The sequence below is a fragment of the Coloeus monedula genome, assembly GCF_965178545.1.
Source record: "Coloeus monedula genome assembly, chromosome: 16".
NCBI lineage: Eukaryota > Metazoa > Chordata > Aves > Passeriformes > Corvidae > Coloeus > Coloeus monedula.
The window spans coordinates 16690161-16709277 of record NC_138796.1 but is presented as its reverse complement, the minus strand read 5'-3'; the positions used below and the strand labels follow the sequence as shown (position 1 = coordinate 16709277).

Genomic DNA, 19117 nt, shown 5'->3' with positions numbered 1-19117 from the left:
TTCAGACAATAAAATTCACCAGTGTATCTATAGTGAAATAAAGTACTGACCAATTTATAAAAGCAGGCATCTACAGCACACAATGAAGTAACAAAATACAGAGGTTTATTGATAACTGCATGTTCTGTCATTTCCTTTCCAATCCCCTTCTGTCCCAGAGAAATGCTCAGATCAATCTTACTTGATGAGTTGAAAACATTGTTTAGATTCCAAAGAAAGAAATGCAAGAAAATTAACATAGTTTAACTAATTTAAGGCCTAGTTAGAAGTTTCTGTTTAAAAGACAGGCACTGAAGCCAATGCACATGAGGTACTAAAAGATGCCAAATGCTTGATATTGCAGATAGCACCAACTATATCAGAGCCTGCAATGCAGGAAGCAGCCTCTGGTTGACTTTTCCACATGACAAGCTTCCTGTCAAGTACTGGAACAAGGAACTGAAACGGCTAATGTGTCTGAGACTCATCCAGAGGCTAGAGCACAGACTCAGGAAGAGCTGCTAGAAAATACATGTTTGGAAGTAACATAAGTTCATTTCCAGGGTTGCAGTCTGAACTACTGCCTTGTTTTCCTGGGGGGGGGGGAAATAACAGGCAGCTCCAAACCAATCTGAAAGGTACAAAGGCATTGAAATCCCTACTTTCCATGGCTGTTTCTATCCTAGCACTGCCCCATATATTTCACCATTTGAAAAGACAACTAAGTCTTAAAGCAGTCACCCACCGCTGCTGACACAAGGGAACTGCATGGCTTAGGAAGCATTACAATCACAGAGAGGTTTAGCACCTGGCCCAGCATCCCATCTCAATGGCAGCAGTTCCCAGGGAACATGGGCTAGAACAGCAGTGGATATACACAATAAGGCCACTTAGTCTTTGGCATACCTGACCAACTCCTGTTTTGATATGTCAGATTTAAAAGGTCAGTATTCAATATATTTAACAGTAAGCACCTAATGTTAACATTCATATACCAATGGTCTGGATATGATCATAAAATCCATTCAGAGAACAAACCCTCCCCCAAAAACATCTGTGCACAACATGCACACCTTCCAAACATGATTTACAACAGACTTTAGCAATAGAAACCTTCTGTTTGTGCTGGCTTTGTTTTTCCAACTAAGGTAATCTACAGCAAAATCAACTACAGCTCTAGGTTGGGGAGAACTTACATAGTTCTCCCAACCTTACCAACAAAAATTTGAGACAGTCAAAGGCAAAGGTAAGGCTGATGAAAGACAAGAGACTTCACTAACAGGCTCGGCACAGGCAAAACCAACAGGAAATTCACTGTGCTGGAGACAGGAGAACAGTCCTGGTTTCCACAGGGAACCAAGTGAAAACATGGACTGAAGCTAAGCCCTTTCTATACAGGCTGGGTCAGAGTGACCTGGCTGACATCTCAGCATATTCCCCATGGTAACTGTAAACTTCCAAGTTGCCTCTGTTCAAAGAGTACCATAAAGCTATTGTTTGCACCCACATCTTTACCAGAAAACCTACAAGCACTCAACTAGAGGCACCTACATGAAACAGCATGTTGGACTGCCACACATGAAGAGCTAGTCACAGTAATCAGCAGATTACTAAAGGCATCCAAAAGACCTGAATATCTGGGCAGGGACAGACCACAATCTTTACAAACATATGATGATTTATGAGTATAAAAGAAACCTTCAGCATATTTGTCCTTGTATCAGCAATCATGTGCTGCAAAGCAAGAAAGGAGAAAAAGAAGCAATGACTGAAGACACTCTTAACCTTGGCAGCACTACTTGTTCCAGTGGAACATATTTATATTCATGTGACTGCAAGTCAGCTCACACTGTGAAGCTGCATGCCATAGCCATGGGGAAAGCCCAGCCTACCTGCTGTGCTTCAGAATCTTCAGGTGTGACCTCCAGGCCCCCTCCCATTCACAATGTTTGACATGTTGACTGTGTGGATAAGCCTGACTCCACAAGAGTGTCCTGAGCCATGAGCTAGGTAAGAACCGAAGTCTGAGGAACTCACCACTAAGTAGCACTGATTTTTCACAAAGTTACACTAATGTCCCACTCTGCCACCCACCCAGGCAGGCCAATACTCACATCTCCCACAAGGCACCCATTCCCTCCCTAGCCCTCCCTCCCCAAATCACCAGGTTATCTTTCCTACACACTCTAACATAACCCTCATCCATCTGCCTAAGTATCTATTCACAAGCAATAGTGTATAAACTGACCTCGCCACCACAGACAAGAGTTTCTCCATTAGGGACAGTGACACAATGACCCTAATAGAATGCAATGCTGGATTTCCCCCCTGGCGGATTGAGGACTTTGTTGTGTGAGCGTGGCCTTGGCCCTAGTCGGGGCTCATGATTGTCTATCTTGGGTTCTTGCTCCTTGCATCGCTCCTCTTTGCCCAGAGCTTTTTTCTCGCCTCCATCTTCCAGGTGTGGTTTGATATTTTCTGTAGCTGCATCAAAGAAAACAGATTAGATCATCAGATCAATTGCTATTCTGTAGTACAGTAAGTGCCTCATCTTCTGTGGGCCACATTATTTCCCACATCTCCCATCCACAGCACATCAAGGTTTCTCATTATCTGTTCATTTTTCCTGAAGCAAACAGGTGCTAAGAATTTCACTTTTCACAACAATTTCTATTTTCCTTCAGCAATCTTTTTAAGAAGGATATAAAGACTGAGCAATACACCTTCAGAATTATTTTGGCAGTTGCAGGCAATTAAGAGATACAACGTACCAATCAATCCTTTCACACTGAGCTTGAAAGCAGAGGTCCCATCATTCTTTAACAATTAGCTGAGCAAGAATACATATTGTCAGTCAGCTATTTATTATTTACAACTACAGAAGGCCAAAATTACCCATTTGAAGGAGATGGCAATATACAGATGCCATATACGTATTCCATACGTATCCGTATGTAACACACATGGCATCAAGCAAAGTATAAATACACAGACACAGAGTATCATGACTCATGCCTGTGTTCACTTCAGTAAGAGGAAGAGAACCATTTCCCTGAGACAAGTGATTAGATTTCTGACTAAACTTTTCAGTCATATTATCCTAAAATCACAAGACTAAGGCTAGTGTTTAAGCACAAGCACAAGAAACTTCCTCAGAGCTCATCTTTCCAAAGAGAACAGAGAAAATAATTTCTCTTGCTGACCTTCTAGCTTCTTTGGTGTTTCCTCTTCTTTCAAGACAATGTGATCCTGCAAAGAAATCAAAAACTATCTTAGTGTATTATTGCTCTCAAACAGCAAGTCTGTCACAAAGTCCTTCTGGAAGTTTTGCTTCATTTCTAATAGATCACTGATCAAGTAAAAGTAAGCAGTGTGCAGCCCTTCATCCCCTCCACTTCTACAGAAACCCAAAAGCAGGGGGACCAATCTTCTATGTTATGGCAAGGTGCACATCTCAGACAATTCACTGAAACATGGATGAAGAGGCTACGTTAGATCATCAAAATGGTAAGCACAGCAGTGGTGGGTTAATCGCCAGACTCAATTTTACAGGTCTTCTCCAACCTTAAGGATTCACTGATTTTAAGGTCAGGAATTACCATTCCTGTCAAGCACCTGCAATCACCCAGGATAAGCTGGTATACACAATTATAATACAACCAGCCCTTGAAGACCCTATTTGTATGCAGCAATTCCTGTCTTCAAGGACAGCAAGTATCCCAACAGTCAGGTAATAATCAAAACATTTTAAGACCGTTTTCCCAACAATCTCAATTGACTGTTGGAAAGACACAGCCACACTTCAGAGAAGTGTTTTCCCACCCATGAAACTCAACTTGCAGTAGTTTTTTGTAAATATCCTGTCTTCTTTCCATCCCAGTATCTCCCACAATTTCAATGCTCTAATTAATGACATAAGAATTTCCAAAATGTTGTCCTCCATTTAGTCAGGAATTCATAGGAATTAAAAGTTACATTTCTAAAAAAAGTAACTAAAAAGAAACAGCGACCATCCCAATAAAGGAGTACAGAGAAACAAAGCAAAACCCTCTCCTACACCAACAGCACTACTCCTGCCAAAACCTAGCTCCCAGTCTTATTTTTCCTCCTCCTTGCATATGGCCCCTACTCAGAATATGCATAAAAAGAAAGCACTCTACCAACACTTTAAGGGGAAAATAAAGGCAAGAAAGTTAAATTGGACTGATCCTTTCTTCCTAAGCTTCCACAAAAAACTAGAGTCGTTTTCAGCACAATGACAATTTCTGTTCCAGTTCCAGCCACAACAGGGTTATTTTTGCAGTAGCCAGGGAGGGCATGGCCAGGACCTGGAGCTTATTCTTTACCACATCATGTGCAAGGGGTGGGGGGAAGAGGTCCCTTCTGGCCTGCGGTGGTGGCTGAGTGGTTGGGGCAGTGCCTTGTTCACATGGTGAGCATTCAAGTGTGAATTGTTCATCCTTCTTGTACACTCCATTATAAATTTTGTGCTGTTACTGTTCTTTTCCTATCTCATTGCTGTTTCCAGTAAATTGTTGTTATTTCAACCCATGATTTTTACCTTTTGTGCCTCCAATTTCCCTCCCCAGCCACAGGGGGAAGGGGGAGGGGAGTGTGAGTGGTGCATGGTTTGGAGTGTTTTCAGTGGGAACACTAAACTAGGGAATACCATTCCTAAACCACATCAGTTTAATAGAATGTTAAATTTCTGTGCTATCTGACATGCCAAAGACATTATCAGCATAATATCTACTCACTTATTAGTATTTACTTAGAGTAAGGCAGCAGGTTGTAAATCTGTATATAGGGCACTTAAATACAGTAACTGGTAATGTATCCTGTTTTTTCCAAACCCAGATGTGGTCATAACTACAAGCAACTATTACACATCCCAGCTTTAAGATCAAAAGGCAACTGTATAACCTATGTGTAACAACTGTAACACTATACCAAGAGACACTTTACACTTTTGTCTATCAGGAATCAAGTACCTGCTGGGCCTGACACCACTGATCCCAAGTGTAGAGGAATTCCTTGTGGAGCGGGGGCATAGGATACCCCAGGAGAGCTTGGGCATCCCAGGGTTGTTGCAGAAGTACCCCTGACGGGGCCTCAGGCTGAAGATAGGCTTGCAAGGCACCTGCTAGCTGGCAGCCTTGAACAGCCTTGGGAAAAGGTAGACACTGGTCAGCTCCCCCGCTGCTTAGAGGCTGTTTTGTGGGAATGGGGCTTGAACTTTGCAAAGCATAACTTGGTAAAGGTAAACAATAAAACTGGAGCCTGATGCTCAAATCATATCGGTGTTTGTGTAGTGACTCTGGCTGGTTCCCCTGCACCCGGGAACCTCCCCCTACTAAACCTGGTGCCCGAACAGGGACCTGGTGAGTTTTGCTACATGCAGGTTCACTTAAATGCAGTAAGACTGAATTTCATCGTATTGGTGCGGCGGAACCAGGGGAGCCAGAGCAGGTGGCCCCAAAGCCAAGTAAAGCCGGGGGCCCAGTCTCAAAGCTGAATAGAAAGCTGGAGGATAAGCCCCAAAGCCGAGTAAAGCGGGGGGCTAAACCTCAAAGCCGAGTGGCCAGAGACCGCAATTTCGCATGGCTAAGCGCGTACCTGCAGCAAAGCAGCTATGGATTATGAGGTGGGGACTCGACTCCTAGCCAGTATCCTCTCTAAGAGAGGCGAGATCGTGAAAGACCGAGATCTCAATGCCCTCGTTACGTGGGCCCGGGAGCACGGGTGTGTGAAATACACTTTGCTTTTGTTCTCAACCGAAGCGTGGGGGAAGTTGGAAACAAATTGTGGCTGTCCACGATTGAGGATGGAAAGGAAGCTAAAGAAGCTAAAGCTCTCGGCTTAACCTGGAGAGCAGTAACTGGCACTCTCGGAGAGATGAAAACAGAGAGGACAGTGGCCGCGGCCACCATGGAGACTTTAGGGAGTGGCAGCTCCGGGAACAGAACAGACGGGGGTCTTATGAAGCAGGGGCCGGGGACCAGGGCGGAGACCAGGGTTGCGCAGTTCTTCGGGCTGGCCGCGAAAAGACCGATTAAAGGCACAGCAGCACCCGTCCGCTCACTGCGGGAGTTGCTGGACTCGGCAGGGAAGGAAGTTACCCCTCCGAAGTCTGAGGGAGAAACGGCTGCAAAGGTGGAAGCAGAGCTGCCGGACTCAGGGGGCGGGGCGCAGGCGGGCGAAGGAGAAACAGGCGGTCCTAGTGCCCAGCCGAAAGTGGCAGCGCAAACCAGCGGTCCTAATGCCCGGCTGAAAGCGGCAGTGCACAACCCCTCTCTGCCAGACAGCAGAGCAACGTCTGGCAGCGAAGCGGCTTCTGCGGTTTCATTGCCTGCAGAGCCAGAGCCAGCTAGGGCTGCTGGGGGTCAGCCCCAAGAGGGGGAGAAGCACCAAGAGATGATGCAAGAAGTAATCAAAAGGCTTGCTGAATTATCTACACGGCAGGACGCGCTGGAGTCCAAGGCTTGTGATATTACACCATCAGCACTGTGGCGTCCCGTGGCCCCACCGGTCAAGTTAGCACCCAGAGCTCCTACATTCCCATCGTGAGAATCAGGCACAGTGCCTACAGCCCCTCCCTTCCCGCAAGGGGAGGTGCAGCCATTGTTTCCATCAGCCCCGACGGGGAGGACTGACCCATTGCGACGGAGATGGAATGGAGTTATCCATGATGCAATCATTGAGGATGATTGGCAAGCAGCGGATGCCCTCGCTTGCCCTGTACACATACAAGGGGACACTGTAAAGTGGGAGCCCCATGACTGGAAGATCTTGCAGCAAGCAAAGCAAATGGTCACCACACATGGCTCGTGGTCTGAAGCTGCACGAAGCATTCTGCAGTTTATCTTTACAGCAGATGTCCTGTGTCCTAATGATTGCATCAACATTGCACAATTGTTGTTAACCCCTTCACAGTTCCTACTTTGGGAGCGAACGTGGAAGCGGCTAGCACAAGAAGAAGCTAGCAAACACCAAGGTGACACACAAGACCCACTGTATGCACTCCAAGCTGACATGCTAACTGGGAGCGGGGCTTATGGAGCAACAGTGACACAGCTGACCCTGCCCACAATTATTCATCAGTTGTCACAGACTCTTGCCCACCAAGCCTTGTTGTCAGTACCTGAAAAGAAGAAGTCTCCCCCGTATGCAGCAGTCCGACAGGGGCTGTCAGAGCCATATGGTCAGTTCATCGACGGTTTGTCAGCAGCCTTAAAGGATGCAACTGAGCTCTCTGAAGAGCTCCAAGAGCAAATGTTCCGAACACTTGCCTTTGAAAATGCTAATAGGCAGACTAAGACAATTCTTGCTACACTGCCCCAGGGAGCAGGAGTAGACGAGATGCTCGTGCGCGCTAGCCGTGTGGAGCAGTCATCTCAAACAGCTGCCTCTACTGCAACGCTGCAGAATGTCCTGCAACAACAGGGACCAGTCATCGCCGCAGCACTGACCAGAGGGGTGCCCAGCAAGTGGTGCCGTGCTACGCATACAAGACCCCGAAGAGAGAAGGCGCAGTCAGCATCGGCTCCTGAGGAAAGTGACGCCACTACCACAACAGCTGGAACTCTGGGACCTCTGTCCTGAGAAGCCTTGGGAGAGGCTGCAGACGTGGCTGAGTGAGGGGGCTGAGAACTTGCCAGATCCACCACTCTCCGTAGCAGGAGAAATAGCAAGACTCTGTGGCGAACGTAACAGCTGCCTTAGGTGGTTGCTACTGACTTGTGGTGGGTGTCGGGGAACCCTCTCCAAAGGTGGAACCAAGAAGGGGAGTTGCGTAAATTCTCGCGCATAGCACCAGACACAGAGATAGAGTGGGGAATTGTTTTGACTGTCTTGAGACAAGGGCATTGGCGGACATCTTCGATCAGCTGTCTGCCCATTTAGATCAAGTGAAGGCAGTTAATTTGGCGAGCATCTATGTTTTTACCTGGTGCTTCAGCAGCCAGGGCTCACGCTACTTGGCATAAACTTGCTTGCTGGGCGAGGGATGAGTTAAACGTAACTTCGCAGATGCTTGACGAGCTAAGCGCAGATGTTGCTAGTGTTAGGCATGCAGTATTATAAAATAGGGCAGCCATTGATTTTCTGCTACTAGCTCACGGCCACAGCTGTGAAGAGTTCCAGGGTATGTGCTGTATGAATCTTTCTGACCACTCTGTCTCAATTCACAAGCACCTCTCTGACCTCCAGAGGGGCCTACACATCCTTCGGGAGACAGGCGACCCTATTGGAGATTGGCTTAAGGGTCTGGGTATCACTGGATGGCTGCGTACCTTGGTAGTAAAAGGCTGCTGATTGCTATTTGTAGTTATATTAGGCTTAATAGTACTTGGGTGTATTTTTTCTTGCCTTAAAGCGGGGCTGCAGAAAATCATCAACCAGACCTGGGTTGCCCAAAAAGAAAACAGGGGATATGTAGAGGAACTCCTTGTGGAACAGATGCCCCAGGAGAGCTTGGGCATCCCAGGGTTGTTGCAGGAGTACCCCTGATGGGGCCTCAGGCTGAAGATAGGCTTGCAAGGCACCTGCTAGCTGGCAGCCTTGAACAGCCTTGGGAAAAGGTATACACTGGTCAGCTCCCCCGCTGCTTAGAGGCTTTCTCATGGGAAAGGGGCGTGAACTTTGCAAAGTATAACTTGGTGAAGGTAAACAATAAAACTGAAGCACGATGCTCAAATCGTGTCGGTGTTCGTGTCATAACTCCGGCTGGCTCTCCTGCACCTGGGACCCCCCCCCGCTAAACCCAAGTTCACTTTTTCACTGTTGATCACTTAAGCCTAATCTCCTGCTGAAGTGCTTTCAAGGTGACTGTAGATACATGTATTTAAGAGAGGAGAGGTGAAGTGTGCAGCCAGTCCTCACAAAGGTTTATGACTTCAGCTCACCAACTCCCAAGTTTGCATCAAAATCACACCTGCCAAACTGCAGAATAAGGAGAAGTATCTCCTCCCTATCCAGTTTAAATGCCTCTTAGCTCTGTCAAGAACTCCAGCTGTACCTCACTCACAAGAAAGATCAAAGGCTTTTTTCTCTTCATTTTTTTTTAAAACGCACATCCACAGTCTAATTAATGCTTTTACAAAAAACTGCAGAGATCTGATACACCCAAAATAGCAAACTATCAAAGAGACTTTGGGAATAACTGCCTAACTCAAAGTCACTCCATGCACATTCAGTTCTGTTCTTAGGGAGAGCACAGGCATGTGACAGAGTGTGACAGGACCCCAGAGCTGCTGGCTTCTTGGTCTGACAGCAACAGAAGTACAAATACCTTGGGCTTGTTCGGGTGTGCTCGCACAATGCTGGGAGACACAGGAGACCCAAAGATATCGCTTGTCTTCCCACCAGGTGGATTCATGCGTGGACGAGGCTGAGCAGAACTAGAGTCCTCAAAAATGCCACTTTCTTTTCCTCCTGCAAGGCAGTTGTTAAGACTTTTTTTCTAGATTAGTTTTATCACACTATAGTAAAAAAAAAATCAAAACCAATATAATTCAAAGACTTCTACAACCCTGCTGCCTAGGGACTTCCTTTTATTTGCCTAGTTGAAATCCTTTGTTACAATTCACCTGTGGATCTCAAATTGAGCCAACTGCTCATACAGCTTTACAATAGAAGCTGTTTCCTTTCATCATTTCTTAGAACCTCAATTTGGAAAGAATTAAGACCTGGATGATGTGCTAAGAAGTCTGTGAACATGCAGATCACTGAAATATTCATATATTCACAAGTCTGAAGAGATACATTGTTCAAACCCACTCAGTATATAAAAATGCAACAGAAGAAGACAGAACCCAATGTTCCAGTTTAGGAACACAAAACCATACTATGCTGCAATCCAGGGCCCAGTCACACGGAAAGAGGGGGCAGCTTTTACCTGGAGGGTTTGTTCTTTTTGGAATGTTCTGAGGTTGTTCTGATGCTCCAAAGATATTGGATGCCATCCGATGTGGTCTGCTTGAAGAAGACACCTCCTCTGTACTCCCAAAGAGATTACTAGAATCTCCTCCTGGGGGCTTCAATACCCTATATCACAGAATGAGGAACAAGATACAAAAACTCTTTTAAAATTTATAGCATTCAACATATCTGGTGTCCCCTTCCCATTCCCTCCTTGTATGTAACTATTCTGATTTTAATTTACATTAAGTAATTCTGCTATATCCATGAAGTATCTACTTTTCAAGAGCTGTTTTAATATTCTTAAGTTCAGCACAAATATTGCCAACGCCCTAGTTAGTCAACTTGATCATTAAGCTATCTATGATTACTTGGAATGATCCTAACACTGCCACCTACACAAATGGCTACGCTATCTGCGGTGTTCCAGAAACAACAGAGATTAAGAGAAGCCATGACTGGTTAGGGTTTTAAAAATAACCATTACAGAATCAGACTTTCTGCTAAACTGCACATACCAACTTTGAATCTGTCATACAATTCAAACCCTTTTAAATAAAGGCAGACATTTCATAACTACTAAAAATTTTACTAGTCTCAATCATCAGTTATCACAGTACCTGCTGTACTTAAGAATGGAGAGAGAATACCAAAAAGCCAATTTTTTAGTGGTTGAGCTGCAAATCCATTAAAACTAAAGTTTTGCAACAGAGGATAGCAAATGATCTCCAGAAAAATTGGAGCTTAAAACAGAAATGATCTAACTTCTTGAAAACTTACCAAAAGTCATGCTTGTCCTTCAGTAGTAATTCCATAGTTAATGCCTATGTCTTGTTCAACAGACTACGAGTCCTGCCCCAAAAAGGAACCAGACCACTATTTGGGAGTAGAATCAGTGGGATTAATTGGAAAATTAACAGAAAAAGCACAGGAAAGAGATGAATACCTAGATATGGCTGTAAAGAAGCTCAGCAAAGAAAAGGACCTGAGAGTGCTGGTTGACAGTGGCTGAACACGAGCTGGGTGTGCCCAGGTGGGCAAGAAGGCCAATGACATCCTGGCCTGTACCAGGACCAGTGTGGCCACCCAGACCAGGACAGAAACCTGTGCTGGACACTGGTGAGGCACCTCAAATTGTGGGGGCAGTTTTGGGCACCTCACAACAAGAAAGACTTTAAGGGGCTGGAGCATATCCAGCAAAGAGAATGGAGCAGGGCAACGGTCTGGAGCACCAGGAGCAGCTGAAGGAGGTGGGGGGGCTAGGCTTGGAGAAAAGGAGGCTCAGGGGGCACCTTCTGGCTCTCCACAACTCCCTGACAGGACGAGGCTGCAGATAGGGCTCTGCTCCCAGGGAACAGGGACAAGACAAGAGGAAACAGCCTCAAGTTGTGGCAGGGGAGGGCAGACTGGACATCAGAAGGAATTTCATCACAGGAAAGGTTGTTAAACATTGGAATGGGCTGCCCAGGGCAGTGGTGGAGTCACCATCCCTGGAGGTATTCACGAAATGACTGAATGTGGCACTTAATGCTCTGGTCTAGTTGACAAGCAGTCAAAGGTTGAACTCTGCCACCTCAGAAGGCTTTTCCAACCTTAATGATTCTGGGATTCTGTATCAAAAATAATCTTTACAGTTACATCTACCAATTTTCCACAGTCTCAGCAGCTGAACAAAGGTAGTAGCTCATTTATACTACTTCTAATCTGAACCCTTGATCTGGAACCTAAGGTAACCTTTACTTTTAAACCAAGAGAACAGTTACAAATTGCAAGACCTTGATCCCATGTACCTGAACACAATTCAAATGTCAGTGAATTATTACAACCTCTTCTCTCCCTAGCCCTGCGACAGCAGCATGCCATTCCAGGTGAGCTATGCCGAGCATAAAATGAGGTTCCTCTTGGTGCCAAGATCTACTCCAGTTTAAGATTTAATTTCACAAAAGTAGAGATATTTGGCTGCTCTGTCAGAAAATTAGCTTTGTGCACATTTCAGATCTCAAGATGCAGAAAGCAGTTTTACACTCTGGGAAGAAGGAGAAAAAAGTTCCTCTTTTAGTCTGGGAATAGTTTATATAGATAGTACTAGACTCAGAGGGACTCTCTTTGCTGGCCAATTTCAATATTTTAATCCTTACTATGACTATGGATTTAATAAATGCCTTTAGCTTGAGGAGTAACTAGAATTTCAGCAGACAGGAAAACTTCTTGTGCACAGATCATACAAAGCTTATTTATTTACAATTTAGTGTCCAACAGACTACAGATCCAACTAGCCTCTGTGCTCTCCATATATCTTAGAAGATTTAAACCCACTATTAAAGCAGACATTGTATAGGTAAATTATGAATTTCAATCATTCACAATGGTCCAGAAACCGAGGCAGTTTAAGTATTTGAAGTGGGGAGACTTAAGGAAAAGGGAACTCTACAAAAAAGTAGTTTGGGAAGGGGGTCTCTGTTAAAATGGAGTCCTCTCACTTAATTTAAATGATTTTTGACTTTTCCTGTTCTTTTCAGCTATTTTTTTTTTAACTGCATCTAGTCTTTCTTGCGTTCCAACTACACTAAGTATACCAGCAAAAAGACTAAAAGAAAGTAAAAAGCTGTTTATACAGCTGGAGTCTCTTACACCCCAGATTCACTCCATTTACCATGCTGTTTGCTTAACACATGCATATAAGCATAGGAGGGAATAATAAAATAACTACACTCAGAATTTTTTTTTGGTTTAAGAAAAATAGCCAGTCATAAGAATCAAATTACTTCTCATTCCTGCAATGGGTTTTAAGAGCTATTGCAGAAAAATTCTGGAGAAAACTCATTTTAAGATTAAAAGTCTTGATAATTCAGTAAAGAAACTTAGAAATAAATCCAACACTGATTAATCTTATACTGTCCTCCTATTTTCAGTTTAGTATCTGCACTAAGAAAACCCTACTGTTCAACAAATTAGCCAGAGGGATCACTGGTGGTGTTTACAAGGTGGAAATCAGCAAAAGTACCTTTTCTGCCAGCATCACACAAAATAATCTTGACTACATACACAAAGTGGATTTACCACATCAATTTCAGGAACTTCTAAATGCTGGGAACCTTCCAAGCATTACATAAATGTTCAAATGGCAGTAACACCAGGTTAATAAAATTCAAACTAATACAAAGTCAGATAACTAAGTCATTCACAGGAATTACCAAAATAACCTTGAAGTACAGCAACAAAGTCTGTCAGCTGATGCCAGCAAAGAGGACAGGGCTTTGCACTCGCTCCCGCCAACCAAATATGCGGGAGACTACAAAGCTATTTTCTTGCTGTGTAGCCTCTAGAGCACTGCTGGCCTGCCTCCCTGTACTACCACGTACTCAGTTCTGGAGCAGAGCGAGACGTGCAGGTCCCCCAGACCAAGTAAGAAAATCAGATTTCACCTGTAAATCCTAACAAAGGAAAACAGCATGCTAAACTCAGTAAGCCAAGATGAGCTGCTTCAACAGAGTACACAGAAATTTAACATATACTGTATAGCAACTTTAGTTTATATAGTCATTTTAGTTTACATCAGTATTATGTCAGCTTACACAGAGACATTTTTGTGTCTTGTAGCCAGGTATGTTTGATCTTTCTTCCTTTGGGAAGGTGTTTTATTCTTTCAAATCATGAAAAAAACACCCTTTGTCTTCTACAAAATCTAAATCTGCCTTTCTCTCCCTCCCCTCCAGCAGACCAGAAGTTTGTGAATGCCTCTAAAACAGCTAAATCAAGAGCCCTATTCTGCAAGTTTAAAAGCCCCTACTAATTGCTTTGTTCTCTTCTGGCAGATTTGAAGAATTTTAATTAGCTCTTCTGATCTTCCCCCCCCCCCCCCCCCAACATTCTAACACACGTGAATTTGAATGCGCTTTCCTCATTAAGCGTTTCAGACAACCTATGGAACGGGTGACAAGGCTTATCCATTACTTCAAGACACCCTCTACATAATTTTTTTTTTTTAAATCCTGCCTAAAAGTTAAACACTGAAATTTTATCAGTTTTCAGACTGTTCTAATACAGTAGACAGAGCTGCATTATACATAAGAGACTCACTAAGGTGAGAGAAACTAGCAGGAAGCAGGTGTTGAGGTTTGGAACCACAGGCTCTAAGACAAGACCAGAGGTCCTGGGGTGCTCCTGCTGTGGGATCAATACTCATGGCTCATTAAACAGCTCACTCACATACAAACAGCAAGGTGTGTTATGCAGCCATGCTCTTGATCTGAAAGCTCCAAGATACTCTGCAGTGGCCCCGATGGGAGTAGAGGAACATAAGTATTCCATTTCCAAGATGGTTAAATTTACCATTGTCAGCTCTTTGCAGAAGTTGTGAAACTGCTCGTACACAGGATGAATTGAGAGTATGTTAATACAATGCATCTTTATAGCACACAATAGCAGAATGATACAACTCTGTCCTGCTTTGCTTTTAGAAGCTCTTAGACATGCAATCCCATGTTTTATTTTGGAAAAGCAAAACTTCCTTAAAAATACAAAGTGTCATCGTTAAAGTTTAATAAAATAAAACTAGGCAGTTAATTCGATTCAGCAAACTAGTTGCTTGCCCTATCACTGTACATATTAACAGGGTCACTAGAAACACATTTCCCTGGACAATTAAGTGAAAGCTTCCACTTAAAATCTTCTTAGCATCATTTATTTCTAACTGTAATACCCCTGTATTATGAAGTTCTCAAAATGCAGACACTTGTTTATAATTTCCTCAGAAAGATTTTCACTTTAGGAAGACTTATTTTTTCCTGCTTCCACAGCTGGTGGTGGTTGCTGCAGGGATTTGGAATTAGGCTCAGTTTAAATTACAGCAACTTCTACATACCAAGAACTGCAAAAGGGTTTGCATTCTCACTAAACAAAGTTTTGTTTAGGGAATGAACAGAATAAGCTGTGTCTTTAAACCAGGTACTTTTGCTCTTGATGGCACAGGCCATGAGTCAATAGTCAACGCCTCAGAGACCACGCTGCAAATCCACTGAAGGACATGCCTGCGGTGCTGCCACGGGCTCCGGTACAGAGCTGTGAGTGGCTCTAGCCTGCTCTCAGGCACCACAAACACACTCCAACACGGCAACGGGGAGCAAGCTGTAAGACCACCTTTGCTCGCTGTTAACTAACACGTTACAACGGTCTGCCCAGGAACCCAATTTATGCGTTAAACGTGGTTTCAAAACTACTATGAGAACAGACACTTCTGAGAGACGACACCAAGGACAGAGCATCCTCAAAAGTCTTCTAAAACCAGGTCACAGCTTGGAGCGAATGGAATGCAGGCAAACTTAAAGCATTCTTAGTCAATTTCGAAATCCTTCCTCCTTCCTGCACGGGACAGCCTCGCAGATGGATTAATCACTGCACTCACGCCATGCGGTATTCAGGGTGTCTGCCCTCCTCCAAACAAAGCAATATATTTCAACTTCGTAGGGCGAAAACATGCAGACATCTGCTTCTGCAGGCGTTTGTGCTGAATCCTCCCCCTCACAGCTTCATAGAGAGTAGCCGGGGCCCCTCGTTCCCCGTGAGTAGAAACACGGCGGGAGAAGGTGCTCCCCGGCGCTGGGCCCCTGTCCCCGAGGGGGACTCCCTGCAGGAGTTCGGGGGTCGGGCCCCCGTGTGCCCCGAGCGTGGCCTCAGCCCGAGGCAGCACCCACGGGAGCGCAACGCGGCCACTCCCCGACCTGTAAACTGAGGCACGGCGAAGACACCGACCACGCGCTGGCTTCTATCCAGCGGTACGGGAGGGATGGGCCTGCGCTCCCGCCCGCCACAGCGAAGAGGCCCCTCAGGCTGGACCCGCTCTCCCCGGCCAGAGGCTACAACCCCGCCCCGCCCCGCCCCCCCAGCCCCCCCGGCCCTCAGCCGGAGCTCGCACCTCCCGCGCCCGAACAAAGCCCCGCCGAGGACCCCGCGCCGCCACACGCCTCTTTCCCCCCGTCCCGCCGAGCGTCCCCCACCGCCCCACCTGGAGCTAGGCTTGGCCGGCTCGGCCTCGGTGCCCTGGAACATGGTGGCGCTCAGCAGCTCCGCTCCACAGCCCCACTCCACCCGCGCTGCGGGGAGAGCCGGCCGCCCCGCCCCGCCATTGGCCGGCTTAGCTGCCCATCATTACGAGCAACCTATCGAACGCAGCTCACGCGCTCGAGATCCCACCTGTCCGGCCAGCCTCGCAGAGGGAGGGAAGCTTAAAACGACCCGCGTCGGCGCTCATCCTGGATGCCTTCCATTGGCTGCATTGCCCGTCCGTCGTGGGAAACTGCACAGCCATTGGCCGGAGGAAGGGCGGGGCGAGCAGCGGGAGGGCATTTAAAGGGACGGGACGGGGTGGGGTGTGTGGGCTGAGGGGTCTGAATATCAGTCTTACAGGTGGGATCTTGTTTGGGGGTTTTGGCTCGAAATGGCGATGCAAAGCAGTAATCAGGAGGAAGATAATCTTACAGAATAACCTAAGGGAGGACTTCGTAACCTGCTGCCCTCCACAGCGTTTCCGAGCTCGGGGATGTCCGAGCAGCAGCCCTCAGGCGCGGAGGGAGCGTTGCCCGGAGCAGCGCAGGAGATTTAAGCGGCTCCAGGGAGCGCGGGCGACCCGGGCGGGCGAACAGGGTGTGGAGAGGGAAGGGCGCTGCAGCACAGGCAGTTTGCTCAGTTTCTGGTCATTACAGTTGCTGAGGGAACTCAAATATATAATGTCCATTCAGCAGGGAACTGAGTCCTCTAAACTCACCAAAAAAGATGCAGTGAATCAGACTGAACTCCCAAAAAAACATGCAAAACATGCAAAAGCCCCATGTAGCCACCCAAGCTTCGGGCTGTAGCTAATGCCTGAGCCTGTCAGTGGATTTTACCAGTGATGGGCAGCTGCATCAGATGTGGCCAGGTAGATGACCTGCCCAGCCTGGCATCAGAGTTACAAGACAAACTAGAAAGGCTGAGAAGTGTTAGAAAATCAGAGGCTGGTGAGACTGTGCTCTGGCCTCCCTGAGACAGGAGCAGCCACCAGAAAGGAGATCCTCTATCCATCCCCCAGCAAGGAGCAGGTACCAGCTGTGAAGTGAGAAGCAAGTGGAGGGGAGTCTATACTCGGGGAAGCAAGCATAATGCTTCTTTGCCCACCTTGCTTTTCCCTCACAATATCCTCATAGGCAAACTCAAGAAGTGTGGGTTGGATGAGTGGACGGTAGGATGGATTGAGAACTGCCTGAATGGCAGATCCCAGGGGCTCGTGATCAGTAGTAGAGAGTAAGGTTGGAAACCTGTCACTAGTGATGTCTCCCAGGGTTCTCTATTGGGCTCAGTGTTGTATAACTTGTTCATCAGTGATTGGATGAAAGAGCAGATGCCTCCTCAGCAAGTTCACTGCTGATACAAGACTGGGAGGAGTGGCTGATACCTCAGAGGGTTCAGAGGCACCTCAAAAGCTTGGGGAGATGGGCAGAGAAGAACCTTCTGAAATTCAACAAGGGGGAAATGCAGGTCCCGCACCTGTGGAGGAACAGCCCTGGGCACCGGTACAGGTTGGGAGCTGACCTCCTGGAGAGCAGTGCTGCAGAGTAGGACCTGAGTGTCCTGGGGCACAGCTGTTGGGGAAGACGAAACAGGAAGGCCTTATAAATATGATTGCCTGACAAAAGATTTTGGGAATAGGAAAACTATAAGCGACATCGAAATGAAAGCCACCTTTGAGATACCAAGTCTTAGTTACTGAACAACTGGAAAACAATGGTATGGCCAACTGAATGTAATCCCCTCTTGATTGAACAATACCCTCTGCTTGCAGGCAGGTCCAAGGGTCAGAGCAGACCCTACTAGCTCAGCAGAAGGGGTCCAAAGAGTAGTTTTTAGAAGTTAAGATGTAACACTCTATGGTAATATAAGAACTCTTATAGGTTGTATGTAAATGCTATAGGATTTGTATCTTGTATTAGATTGGTTAGTGACAATTAGAATATTCAGTACAGAAGATGATTTATTGTATTGTAACCAGGACTTCAGACACTCATGCTCTCTCTCTTAATACACACTCTTACTATACACTCTTACTGTAGACTCTTACTATTCTCTCTTTGCTTACCCGCTTACTCTCTTGCTCTCTTGGGCCTGCTCAGAGCTGCCAGCTGCAGCTCTAAGCAGTGCCCCTGTACCCACGCCCTTTGCAATAAACTGCATGTTCCAAGATCTGACTACAGAGATCTCTCGTCTCCATCCGTCCCGACCGTCCGAACCCGCACCGAGCGAACCCCCCTGTTCCTACACACAGCTATCTGTCCCTGACCAGCTGCATGCCTTGGGGCCAATAAGGCCAATGTTGTCCTGGCCTTAGAAAGTATTGCCAGCAGGTCGAGGGAGATGACCCTGCCTCTCAACTTAGCCCTGGTGAAGCCACATTTGGAGCATTGTGTACAGATCTGGGCCCCACAGTACAAGAGAGACATGGAGTTCCTGGAGCAGTTCTAGCAGACTGCTACTAAGTTGGGCAAGGGTCTGGAGAATCTCTCTTATGAGGAAAGACTGAGGGAGCTGGACCTGTTCAACCTCAAGAAGAGATGGCTGAGAAGGGACCTCATCAATGTGTATAAATATCTAAAGGGTGGGTATCAAGAGGATGGACCAGGATCTTCTTTCTGGTGTCAGCCAGCAGAACAAGGGGCAAAGGCAGAAACTGATGCCCAGGAAGTTCCACCCCAACATGAGGAAGAAATTCTTTACTGTGCAGTGACTGAGCACTGCCCAGAGAGGGTGTAGAGTCTCCCTCACTGGAGATACTCCAGAACCATGTAGACACAGTTTTGTACCATGTGCTCTGGAATGACCCTGCCTGGGGAGGGAAATGGGATCAGATAAGCCACTGTGGTCCCTTCCAACCTGATTGATTCTGTGATTGTTGTGTGTTGGGCCCCTATGCCTCACCTGGCTGTATTAGTGTGCAACAGGGGTTGGCCAGCGTGGTGTTGAGCAGTCTGTCTGCTGTGATCCACCCTGCTCCCTGGCATGTGTCCATGGTTTGCTCACAGCTCTGCAGCTGAAGCATGGGACGGCTGCCACATGAAAGCTGTTGGCTGCCTGGAGAACCTGCACTGAGAGGAGACGGTATAAGCTGCACCTGCAGACCCAGCATTTGCATGGCCTTTTAAACCATTTTTCATTGACTGTAACATTAGAAGGTAACATTTTCAGCTGAAGG

The 19117-nt window shown here is 46.4% G+C and overlaps 1 protein-coding gene across 1 annotated transcript; it reads right to left on the bottom strand.

The window, feature by feature from the left end:
• Positions 1 to 2157: 2157 nt before the first annotated feature.
• JPT2 (Jupiter microtubule associated homolog 2) lies at positions 2158 to 15984 on the bottom strand. Its single transcript, XM_082291816.1, has 5 exons — positions 15902 to 15984; positions 9875 to 10023; positions 9269 to 9411; positions 3183 to 3228; positions 2158 to 2463 (listed from the first exon to the last, which is right to left on the bottom strand). Exons 1-5 carry the CDS (start codon positions 15943 to 15945, stop codon positions 2279 to 2281), a joined length of 567 nt encoding a protein of 188 aa, XP_082147942.1. The 5' UTR covers positions 15946 to 15984; the 3' UTR covers positions 2158 to 2278.
• Between the last annotated feature and the right edge of the window lie 3133 nt (positions 15985 to 19117).

Coding starts and splice junctions, on each gene's coding strand:
- JPT2 (XM_082291816.1), bottom strand. CDS start 15,945: ATGTTCCAGGGCACCGAGGCCGAGCCGGCCAAGCCTAGCTCCAG. Junction 3,229..9,268: donor CACACCCGAACAAGCCCAAG/GTATTTGTACTT, acceptor ATTTCTTTGCAG/GATCACATTGTCTTGAAAGA. Junction 2,464..3,182: donor AACACCAAAGAAGCTAGAAG/GTCAGCAAGAGA, acceptor TCTTTGATGCAG/CTACAGAAAATATCAAACCA.